This window comes from Orycteropus afer, unplaced genomic scaffold, assembly GCF_000298275.1.
Source record: "Orycteropus afer afer isolate SDZICR_OR568_19922 unplaced genomic scaffold, OryAfe1.0 scaffold00066, whole genome shotgun sequence".
NCBI classification, from domain to species: Eukaryota; Metazoa; Chordata; class Mammalia; order Tubulidentata; family Orycteropodidae; genus Orycteropus; species Orycteropus afer.
The window spans coordinates 7,172,161-7,184,773 of record NW_006921653.1 but is presented as its reverse complement, the minus strand read 5'-3'; the positions used below and the strand labels follow the sequence as shown (position 1 = coordinate 7,184,773).

The window sequence follows — 12,613 nt, the reverse complement described above, 5'->3', positions numbered from 1 at the left end:
CACTACGGAAGTAGATTGTCCAACCTTCCTTCCAAGTAGTGGCTGGTTTCCAAATAAGCAATCCTGATCTTACAAATTGGGCATGAGTAAAATAATCATTCAAATTGCAAGATACACCAATGAATTTTAGTGGAACAGAGTATACAACAGACAGCCTTTCTTTTCACTAAAATAGCTTTTGTTTTAGAAACAGTGTTATTTTTCATTTTTAAATGTTATTTAAAATGTATTATTTACGTTAACAAGAACAGGTTTGTTACTGTTATTTTAGAGTTAATAAATGTTTTAATTTTTTTTTTCTTTAATACTGATAGATATAACCCACAAAAACAAAAGCTCTTTGGGGTCCTCAATAAATTTTAAAAGTATAAACATGTCTGAGACTGAAAAATGTAAAACCTCCTCCTGCAAGTTATCATAAAAATACATATTTAATACTCCATATATTTATTAGAAAATAAAAGCACAATTTCATCTAAGACTGTCCTATCTTTACTTTTATTAAGGAAAATTCATAGATCCCTGAATTTGAAAAAGCAAAAGAAATTAAGAAAGACATTTTAAACCTAGTAATTTTAACTATACCTTAACCAAATCTCAAAAACAAACAAAACATACACACACACACACACACACATTATTCAGCATTATTTTAAGTGAAAATCATAGGAAAACACTGCATTCTACATTGAAAGTATAATCTAGTCCTAAACAGGGGGAAGAAAAAAATTAACTACCAAGCCCATATCATCAGCTAAAATTCCTCCATGGACATTTTCTGGTCGATCCTTCTCAGAAAAATTTGTTATTGTGTTATAGTATAAATCACTTCGCTGTTCCCAGAATGGTGGAAGTTCTTTACTGTTTTCCCGTGAAACCATCCAAGCTAGAGCTTGTTTTTGATGTGGAAGTAAAGGTGTTTCAACAGCCTACAAAAAATGTCATAAACAGAAATATGGTTAAGGCGTTTCTCTTTTCACATACAGAACATGAAAGCAAAACAAAACAAAAAAAAAACCTTGATGTTATGACAGAAAATGTATAGATTAACATCATATTTAAAAATTCCAAATAGTTTCAAATACAAAATATGGTATCAATACCTCAGCTGGTTCCATTTCTTGAGTTTTATCATCTTCTTTTAAATCTTCAAACAATTTGTCAAATTCTGTTTTAAGCTACAATAAACAAAAGTAAACCAATTAAAGGAATAATTATACTTGTTTAAGGGATTTTAAATTATGTACCTAACACTAAAAGGGTCAAACACCAAAGTAACCTTTTCTTTGGAGATACCATACTGATCACTGAAGGCAAGATGAACAGGTGTTAAAAGGTAAGTGGACTGCACTCAAAAGAATACAAAACAAGTCCTGGGTTTCAGTGAACAACTCTCTAACAAATCAGCCTGTATATATAAATTAGGATAAGACATTTAACCTTTATGGCCCTGTATCTTGCAATGTAAACAGATAAACTAAATTCAGATTCTCTCTCAGGTTCCTTCTGTCACTGAAATTCTATGGTTTTATCACTGGTATTTGAATCATTTTGGTATATCCTACCAGATGCATCTGAATCTTTTTCAAGTAAACAACATTTCATTTTTTATGACTCTGATAGAAACTTACTATGTGCTATAAGACATTAGGCTGATTTCAATGATACATTAATTTAGTTCTTTAATTTGACTGAGTTCAACTGTATAGCAATATATATGTGTTATAGCCACTTTATAAATTAGTGCATGAATATATCAGCAGCAGACTAAAGCAAGCAGGCCAGATCTAAAAGGTTGAAAGTAACCTGTGGTTTGCCCATCAGACACAAGCTCATGTCCTTCTAATAAACCAAACCAAACCAAAGTCACTGCCTGAAGTCAGATCTGACTCATAGCAACCCTTCCGTGGGTTTCCAAGGCAGTATCACTACAGAAGTAGATTGCCCAACTTTCCTTCCAAGGAGTGGCTGGTGGGTTTGAACCACCAGCCTTCTGGTCAGCAGTCAAATGCCTTAGGCACTATACCACCAGAGCTCCTGAATATGATAAATACAAGGAGAAGATAAAAACGCTAACACTGGTGAGTAAAGACATTAAGATTGTTTTTCACATTATCTGCAGATTGGTTATTTTATTGACATCTTTTTTTTTAAAATGAATACATACCATCAGCTCCTAATTCAGCATAAAAGTATCTTTCATTACAAATTAGACAAAGTAAGAACTATAGAGTAATGCTAAAGATTTGAAGTCATTTTTTTAGCACTGCATCTGCAACCTTACTATGAGTAAGTTTCAAGAAATCATTTTTTTCAATTATTACTGTGAAAATTTCAAACACAAAAACATCCCATGGATACAGTCATGTGTCTTTATGTATATATGAATGTGTGTATAGAATACATTATCGCTGCTTTCTTCTTAAATAAATATTTATAAACATATATATATAAACCAAAACCAAAACCAAACTCACTGCCATGGTGTCAGACCCGACTAATAGCAACCCCTCCTTGGGTTTCTGAGGCAGCTATCACTACAGAAGTAGATTGCCTAATCTTCCGAGGAGTGGCTGGTGGGTTGGAACTGCCAGCCTTCTGGTTAGCAGTCACATGCCTTAGGCACTACGCCACCAGAACTCCTATGCACAAACACACACACATGTATACATACATACATACACACACATTTATTTATTCTACAACATGCTTAATTATAATTTCACAATCCATATAAAGATCATTAATACTAGCACACACATATCTGCCTTATTCTTTTCAACACTGATCCTCATCATTTATAATTCATATTTAGATTACAAAGTGAAAAAGAAGTATACCTGTTCAGTTGTCATCTGCACTGCAGCATGAACTGGCATGCTATAGCTTGGTCCAGCTCTTCCAGAACCCCAACCACTTTCCAAACTGAATCCTAAAGCTATCAATTTACACAATAAAAAGAACAAAATCACCAAAGTGAAACAGGTTTTTTTTTTTAATCCTATAAGTAATTTTTAAATTTACATAATAAAGTATATTTAAAATTTCTTGGCATGTTTTTCAAAAAGCGAAGTCCTAAATCATTCAAAAAACTGAAAATTAAAATAATTCGAAGTTATAAGAGTGAATTCTTGCCAAATAAATAATATTCGTCTTCTTATCAATAATTTATCCTAGAGAATCTTTAAAATTCAGGATTTCCAGATGTTACCACTGAAAGACACAGGGTAAGAAATACACGAGAAATCTCCCTGCAAAGTTTTTTTTTTTTTTTCCCCCACAACTTCTTGTAAACCTTTAGTTATTTCAAAATAAGAGTTAAAAAATAAATCAGGGATTTCCCTAAACAGACTCCTAAAAAAATTAACTTGGAATCTCTAGTCCAAATTAGTTTGGCCAACCAAAGTCAAAGTATAACTTAAAAGAATAAATATTCTACAATCCCTACATCTTAAAATATCAAAATAATAGTAAATTAAACCCTAAACTTACTTTTAGGTGGAGGAAGCAATTTAAATCCATGTTTCTTCAAATGATCTAAAACTGCTTTTCTATTTTCTTCTTTTCCCCAAAAAGCCATATGCAGAGGCATAGTAAAAGCATTGTTTGCACCAAAAGGAACTACCCTATTATATTGAGGAGAGAAAAAAAAGGAAAAATTAGAAATGTTGGTAAATATTCTAAGCAAACCACACACATTATACATGGAAATAAAATAAAAGGAACTAGGTTGGGCAGACGAGGAAAAGGACAAGGAACAGACTCAAGGACAATTAGTAAGGGTAGTTTTTAAGAGAAAGCCAGAAGTAGTCTTAAAATACAAAGATAGCCTGTGACCAAGACTACAGATGTTGTTATATGCCGTCGAGTCGGCCCCGACTCATAGTGAGTTGGGTTTCCGAGGCAGTATCACTACGGAAGTAGGATTGCCCAAACTTCCTTCCGAGGAGTGGCTGGTGGGTTTGAACCGCCAGCCTTCTGGTTAGCAGTCAAGTGCTTTAGCCACTATGCTACCAGAGCTCCCTACAGATAGGTAAACTAGTTTGAAAGGGTAGAGCTTTCCTTAACAGAGCCACTGAAGAGAGCAAAGGAACTCTGATGGGAGAGTGGGAAATCCTGCACAACTGTTTCTGGTCCAGGATTAACTAAAATTTATTCTCAATACCTACAAACTTGATGAATTTAAAATGGAGAAAACAAGTAAAGGGAGACATAGCTATGCATTTACTTCCAAACTTATCTTTTCATATACTAAATATCCCAAGTATTTAAATTGAGATCACAAACACAAATGTCTGAAACAGGCTGAGAGTTAATTTAAAAAACAAAAGAAGAAATGGTGAAAACAGAAAGGACATGCGCTATCTAAAGGAAAAGCTGCTACTTACTCAGCTCCAGGTAACTGATGCCATGTGGGGAAAGTGGGTCCGGCATTGCCTGACCTCCCATTTGCCAAGAGAAAATTTTTATAAACTTTTTTATATTTAAGAAAAAGTTGACATATATAAAATGGGAAATACTCTTATATTTAAATACTAGAATGAATTTAGAAAGATGTATACACAGAACAAAGTGAAACTCAGCTGCATCTGATCACAGGCTACCAGTTTCTAACCTGACTGAAACACTTCCAGACCCCCAAAATCTACATGCCCCAAGGTTTTGAGAGATGTGTATTTCCTAATATTTGAATGAAAGTCTGTACTTCTCCACTAGGAAAGTAAAGATACCTGTTTGATGGCTGGAGTAGTGGAGGCAGAGAAAAGAATGAAAACATTTACTGAATACATACTAAAAGCATAGTGATGAAAGGTTTTAGGTGGTACTGGTGGCACAACAGGAGCTCTGGTGGCATAGTGCTTAAGGCATGTGACTGCTAACCAGAAGGCTGATGGTTCAAACCCACCAGCCACTCCCCTGAAGGAAAGTTGGGCAATCTACTTCCGTAGTGATACCGCCTCAGAAACCCAAGGAGGGGTCGCTATGAGTGGGATCTGACTCAATGGTAGTGAGCTGTTTTTTTGGTTTGGTGGCACAACATGATGAATGTGATTACCATCACTAAATTGTACATACAAAAAATGTTGACATGGCAAATGTTGTTATATATAGATTCACCACAATGTAAAAAATGTTTGGGGTACTTACACAGGCTCTAGGAAGGAGCTTTAATAAGTTCAAAGATAACTATCAACTCACAATTATTAAAACTAAACACTCAAGGTACATTACCCTTCAACTTGTGCCAACTTGCTGTCCATGATAGATGCCAAAGCAGCCGCAAGATCCTTCTTTATGTGGCCAACTTGATTTCCATTCACATTGTTTACTTTAATCGCATTCTTATCGTAAGGGTTATTAGGTTCTCGTTGTAAAGCAACCATTTCGTTATTATTAACCTAATAAAAATAATGAACAGATGAACTTTACTTCATCATATTTCATCTTGAATTTTTACTTATTTTTTAACGTTTACTGCTAAATGTTATATATAATAAAAGTGTATTTTCTTATAGAGTCAAACTATAGAAAAATTAAAGAATATACTTTATAATAATTCTTTTATAGTGCTTTTCTAATTACACTCATTAGGAAATTAAGAAATCCCTGGTATCTAAAAGGTATACTCAAAATCTAAACTCACAGATTCACATTATCTAAAATTTCCAATATCACAACTTCTGAAAAATGGCAAATCTTTATATTGAGTGCTTACTGTATGCCAAATATGTCCTAAGAACATTAAATGGATTGACTTGTTAAATCCTCACAGTCTTGTAGGACACGTACTATCATTATTCCCATTTCACAGATGAAGAAATTAAAGCACAGAAAAGTTAAGTAACTTGCTCATGGTCATAAAGATATCAGCAGAGCTGGGATTTGAACCCAAATAGTCTGGTTCCTCAGCCTCAACTTTCCAAAATCTAAAAGTGAGAAAAGGCATTTATTATAAAGCAGAAAAGAACTGGTATAAGAAAAATATACCAAAAAGCCAACAATTATATCCAGTCCTTAATTCATGCCATTTTTTAATTTCACTTGATAAAATGCTTCCCAAGGGTGTCATTACTAAAGATGAGCATGGCAGAGTAAGGACCTCCAAGAATTCTCTCTTCCATAAACGAAACAAAAATAATTGGCAAGAGTGTCCAGAATAACTTTTTCAAAATTCTGGGAAGAGTAAAAGGCTTGCAGTAACCTGTGATTTTTTATTCAAGAAGAACAAATGAGTTATCAGTACCCTAGTCCCATCCCCTGCTCTCTAGCTACAGGGTAGCTTTTAAGAATGAAAGTCTACTGGCATTCCTGATGTATCCTGACAGACACCAGAGGAAACAGGATGGATAAAGTTCTTTCAAAGCCTCACTCCCAGGCACTGCATTTCTATTAATGGTGATGTAATATGGAAAAGGATAGTGGTAATTCATTCACCATATTGTTATGATGAACATAGTCATTATCACTGAATTATATATGTTAAAATTGTTGCAAATGTCTTAAATATATTTTTACAATTAAAAAGAAAAAAGTGTTATTCTCAAAGACCTGTCATTATTGAAGACCTCAATTGCAAGGCTATTTGTATTTGACCTAAAACAAAAACAGTACTCACAATAGGCATAAAATGATTTCATTCTATTACTACATCATGTGATTGCAATTTATATGCATATGATCACAGACAAAAGTGTGAAACACATCAAAGTAAGTTATGGTTCTGGACGGTCAACTTTAGGGTGATTTAACCATTTTAACCATTTTTTAACCTTTTTTTTTTAAGAACATGGATTGCTTATAAAATATATAACATACATTTTTAATAACAAACATTAACTGATGATGACTTTTAGTTGACCCACCACATTTTATTAGCTTACTAATGTCACAGACTGTTCCAAGATCAACTAATGATTGTGCTAAGATTAATAACACAACAAAAAAAATAATCTAATATTCTACCATGATTTAAAGAAATTTAGAAAAGAAGTTTTGACAAAAATACCACATATCAGAAATAGAAAAGCACAGAAATGATAAAGTTAGAGAATAGATAGATATGAAATAAGAAATGATAGAATTCAGGAAATAATTAGGGAAAAAGAAAAACTATTTCAGGATTGAAGATTAAAGTAGAAATAACACAAGAGTAAACTATCCTTGTGAAAAATAGGGTAAGGGAAATAAATGATGCAAAGTAGAAAAGTGATTAAAAAAGATTTTGGAGAAAGTAATAGATACAGGTAGAAAAAGTCTAATACATAGAAAGATTGTTGTTGTTATGTGCCATCAAGTCAGACCCAACTCATAGCGACCTCTCCTTGGGTTTCTGAGGCAGTATCACTACGGAAGTAGACTGCCCCATCTTCCTTCCACCAGCCTTATGGTTAGCAGTCAAGTGCTTTAGGCACTACGCTACCAGAGCTGTCCATGAAAAAGAAAAACTAAGTTTTGAAACAAAACAAACATTTAAAACTACAGAATGTTTCTGAAGTAAAAGAAAATTTGAATTTACAGGGCAGTCAATATTAATAAAACATACTCTAAAATAAAACAACTGGCTTTCAAGATAAGGAAAAATATCCTTGGTCAGCCAAGCAAAAAAAAAAAAAAAATTCAATTCACTTACAAGGAAGAGAAAATCATATTTGCATTAGAATTCTCACAGGCAGCATTTTATGCAACATTAAGGTATCTTGGAGAAAAATATGAGCCAATGATTATATATTGGGGCAAACTGCCCTTCAAGTATAACGTGACAATTATGAACATATAAAAACTAAGGAAATATTGTTCCTTCCTACAGAATTTCCTAGAAAATCATAGAATGATTTGAAAGGCTTCAACACAGAGAAAGTATGGGAGGAAACGGAAGCAGAGACAAATCCAGAACATGAAATCTCTACCCAAGGAATCTCCTGCAGAACACGATTCAGACAAGCAAAACATGATTTGAGAAGCTTCACCCCAAGAAAAATATGAAGCAATAGAAGTGACAAATCTAGAACAGTCTTCAGAGTAACACATCTGGTTTCTGCAACAAGTCAATGACATGAAAAAAAGGGGCGGGGAGCAGGAGGGTTATGAGGTGTAATAAGCAAATATAATGTATGAACTTTGTTTTCATGATTAAAAAAATTATAAAAAGACAATCAAGAAAATATGATTACAGATTAGATTTTAGATACAGGAAGAAATTATTAATTTTCAATATGAAAACAATATGTAAAGAAATGTGCTTTTTAAAAGTCACATATTGGATTAAATGGGTGTAAAATGTTGATATACTTGGAAGTTGCTTTTAAAGTACAAAATAACAAAGAAAAGGAAAAAGAGATAAATGAAACAAATGTAGAAAAATCTTGTTAACTATTGAATCTGGGTCATGAGTTAATGGGAATTTCCTATACAGTAAGTCCCCAGGTAAGATTGTTGGACTTCCTGAATATCTTAAACTTGCCCTTTAATGTTATGTAAATTTGCCCTCACTTTGAAACAACTGTTGTTGTTGTTGTTGTTAAGTGCCATCGAGTCGGCCCGACTCATAGCGACCCCTCCTTGGGTTTCTGAGGCAGTTATCACTACGGAAGTAGGATTGCCCAACCTTCCTTCCGAGGAGTGGCTGGTGGGTTTGAACCGCCAGCCGTCTGGTTAGCAGGCAAGTGTCTTAACCACTATGAAGCAACTCCTATTCAACAAATTCTTCCAAATTCTCCATCACAATCACCTTCACTTGCTTCATGTGCAGCTTTTAAATTACCAAAAAGGCTTCAAGTCTTTTCTTGCACTAAAGTAAGAAACAATAGGCACCTGTCTTGCCTTACTTATAAATTTAACCTAACCCTTTCAAGACCAAATATTTTCTGATTTGAATTTTTTGTTGAAACCATGAGTCTTCAGTAATGGAAGGCATTTTGAATGAAATGGGAAAAAAAATTTTTTTTGAGGTAATATGGGTTTTGATACAATTAGTTGGACACATGTTGCAGGGGGTCTTTGGTGCTGGGGTTGGTGGTGTAAGGCCCGATTCTTCAGATTGGCAGTTATACAGTTCCCCACCAGATGGCAGCATGCCTCAGTTGTCAAAAAACGTAGGGGGCCCTTTTATGTGCCATATAGGTGCCTAAAGGCACTTGACGGCTAACCAGAAGGCTGGCGTTCAAACCCACCAGCCACTCCTGGGAAGGAAGATGGGGCAATCAATCTACTTCCATTAGTGATACTGCCTCGGAAACCCAAGGAGGGGTCGCTATGAGTCGGGTCCAACTCAATGGCACATAACAACAACAACAACATAGGTGCAAAAGGCACACTTAGAAATGATCTCATCTGTAACCTGTCCTATTCTACTTCTATGTAAATAAAGTAAACTAAATTAGGTAACACAAAGGCATACTAGATCACCATAACAAGGAGAACTACTAACCAAAGAAAGTTATATTCTCTCCCCGCTGCAGTACATAAAGTAACTGGTACATGTGCACAAGCATATTGCTTTTTTTTTAAAAAAAAACTAAATGTCCAATGGCATGTTTTGATTGACATCAAGTGGGGATAGGATGGGGACAAATACTGGTTCTGTGAAAACCCACCCCTTTCTCCATCAGTGGCATACTCACTCAGCTCTTATCTTTCTATTCCAGTAAATTATTTTGCTCTCATTGTTTAACAAAAACGACATAAAAAAAAAAAAAAATCCGTGCATACCTTGTTCAACTGGAAAATTTTAATGTTTTTCATTTATCATTGTAAAACCAAGGCCAATTTTATAACTTTTTTGTAAGTAGCTATTACATGTTGTCGGAAGGAAGATGGGGCAATCTACTTCCGTAGTGATACTGCCTCGGAAACCCAAGGAGGGGTCACTATGAGTCGGGTCCGACTCGACGGCAAACAACAACAACAACAACAACATTACATGTTGGGCAATCTGTCTTTACATAGGGGTAAATTACTCTAAAAGAAATGAATCCTAGATAGTTTTTCCTTCAAGTCAAATATCTTGTTTAAATAAACTTCTTGTTTAAAAAAAAAAAAACACACACATAACACAAACACAATGTAGAGAATAGGTACAAGATCAGCATAGGAAGAAAAGGTGGACCAGAGATAGGCTTTATTACAAGGGGGAAAAAAGCACGTAAGAATAGACAACTGTCTTGCCTAGTAGGAGCTGATCTTCCAAAATTAAAAATATTATAGCGTAGAAATGCTGTAAGGTGCAAAAGAGGAGAAAGCTATGGACTTGGAAGTCATTCTCAAATACAGTTATTTAATATCTGTGTGTTTTGGGCAAATGGTTTAACCTTTCTGAGCTTCAAGTTCCTCAGTCATAAAAAGGGGATAATAGATGTCCTGTCTATATCAGTTATTGTAGAGATCAAAAGAGACAGTGCAGGCAAAAGTGCTTTGTACATCATGAGCATAAAAGAATACTAAAGCAATGCAGTTCAGGTATTTATTATCTCTTGCCATAGAGTCAATCACTTAAAGTAAAAATAATATCAACTGCACGTATCACCTTCTAGATTCACTTATTTTCTGAGCTAACACCTAAATATATTAGTTTAACTTGATTATCTATTGTCATACTCACTACTCCTGTGTAATAGCGCAGTCCAACCACATGACCTCTTAAAGTTCCAAATAAAACGGAATCTAGGTCTTCATCATTAGTTACGAAGTCATCTGGAGGGATAACATCTTGGAATTCAAAACGGGGAAAGAAAGTAGGATATGAAAGGCGTGAAAAATTTCCATGGGCTCCATATTGGACAGTCTGCAAGTACTTCCAAACAGGATCTCTGTTTAAGGAAGAAACAAAAGTCACTGAAAAATACAATATTTAACCAGATATTCCTCAAAGATCATACAAGTACGTATAGGCCATAATTTTCTCATACTTTATTCAGCAAATGAAATCACATGTGGCAACCACTATATATAGATTAATAGTTATCTTGACTGCTAACCAGAAGGGTGGCAGTTCAGACCCATCAGCCACTCCACGGAAGGAAGAATGGACAATCTTCTTCCCTAGAGATACTGCCTGGGAAACCCAAGAAGGGTCACTATGAGTTGAATCGCTGCATGGCAGTGAGGTTTTTTTTTTTTTTTTTTTGAGTTAAAGCACAAATTGGGTTGGGAGAAGTTTCCAGGAACCCTACCTGTTCAGTTTTGCCTCCTCCACCCTCAAGGTATTAAAAATGGAAAAAAAAAGAAAAAAAATCCTTTACAAATTTCTTTCCCAGAGATAATCTATCTCTACAAAGGGAAATTTATACATTCAGACTCACAGCAATTAGGTTTCTCAGGCGCTAAATCTTTACGGAAGTAGATTGCCCCAGCTTCTTTCCGCCGAGCAGCTAGTGGGTTTGAACCACCAAGCTTCTCACTCACTGCCGACAAGTCGGATCCAACTCATATGACCCCTCCTTAGGTTTCCGAGGCGGTATCACTAAGGAAGTAGATTGCCCAACCTTCCTTCCGAGGAGTGGCTGGGGTTAGCAGTCAAATGTTTTAGGCAGTGCACCACCAAAGCTCCTTATAAATTGAAATACATGAAATGTCTGTAATTACATTTATATGTCCAATTTTCAAAGGGGATTGAGCTAGAAGAGACCTATTATTATACCTGAAGCAGTTTATACATTTAAAGAAAATACATTCCCACTCTGGATTACAGCAATAGACACAGCCCATCCAGCATTCATTAATTTCCAAAAGAACCCTTATTTTTAACTCAGGTATTCAAACAATGCCATCATGGGATGTTGACATCAATCCTCCGCCCCCTTCTCGCTGGTTCAGAGATCATCCAGTCTCCTTATGGATAACTGTTTCAGAAATGGGCATGTCAACTAATTTAGACAGTGAAAAGGGGAAATCTGCTAGGGAGCCTACAAGTTCTCCTTCTCCTAAGAACGGCTATTCGCTTTTTCTTGCACATCCCGCATACCTCTTCTGGCTCCTCTGTAAATATATACTTGCACATCTGTGCATGCACATAAACCAATCAAAACTCCCCGGTACAAGGACCGTCTTGCTGGGTCTCTATCTCGAGCATAATGCTTGCGTATAGTGGATATTTAATGCATGTTTTGTTGAATCCTATCTACCAAGTAGAGCTTTGAGACCCAAGCCCCTAGCAACCCGCGACAGAAATTTCCCAAGTCCCCGCACAAGCCTCGCTTGAGAAGCCTACTCTCTCCAGAGAAAACAATGCCATTCTTTCTTCTGCGGCCAAAGAAGCGACCAGCAGAACAAATACAAGCAGCACAAATCGCAGGAAGAACGCGGTAGGGGCGCAGGGAAGGTCAGGTTCATCTGGGGACGCCGCCACTCCATTAACCCTTGCGCCCCACCCCTCCACTCGCTTTACCTCTTGAACATCCAGGACATGGCGCTGAGTGGGGCTGCAAGAGAAGCACCTGAGTGCTCCCGGATCGTTCCCAAATTGCCTAGCTACGCCTCCTTCCAGGCCCCGCGGCCAAGAGGTTGCTAGCTCCGACAGAAGAACGTAGCGCCAGAGGATAACACACTGCGACTATTCAGACCTCGACACTCTCTCCTTGTAGCAACAATCTGAGACATCAGCAAACCTTTATGACTG

The 12,613-nt window shown here is 35.9% G+C and overlaps 1 protein-coding gene across 1 annotated transcript in view; it reads right to left on the bottom strand.

Moving 5' to 3' along the window:
- HLTF (helicase like transcription factor) overlaps positions 1 to 12,402 on the bottom strand; it is a 75,852-nt gene extending 63,450 nt beyond the window's left edge. Inside the window, exons 1-7 of the mRNA XM_007940209.1 lie at positions 12,383 to 12,402; positions 10,598 to 10,805; positions 5,233 to 5,399; positions 3,493 to 3,626; positions 2,841 to 2,938; positions 1,104 to 1,178; positions 738 to 929 (exon numbers count right to left, since the gene is read on the bottom strand). Coding sequence (XP_007938400.1) covers positions 738 to 929; positions 1,104 to 1,178; positions 2,841 to 2,938; positions 3,493 to 3,626; positions 5,233 to 5,399; positions 10,598 to 10,805; positions 12,383 to 12,402 — 894 coding nt within the window. The remainder of the gene's footprint in view (positions 1 to 737; positions 930 to 1,103; positions 1,179 to 2,840; positions 2,939 to 3,492; positions 3,627 to 5,232; positions 5,400 to 10,597; positions 10,806 to 12,382) is intronic.
- Between the last annotated feature and the right edge of the window lie 211 nt (positions 12,403 to 12,613).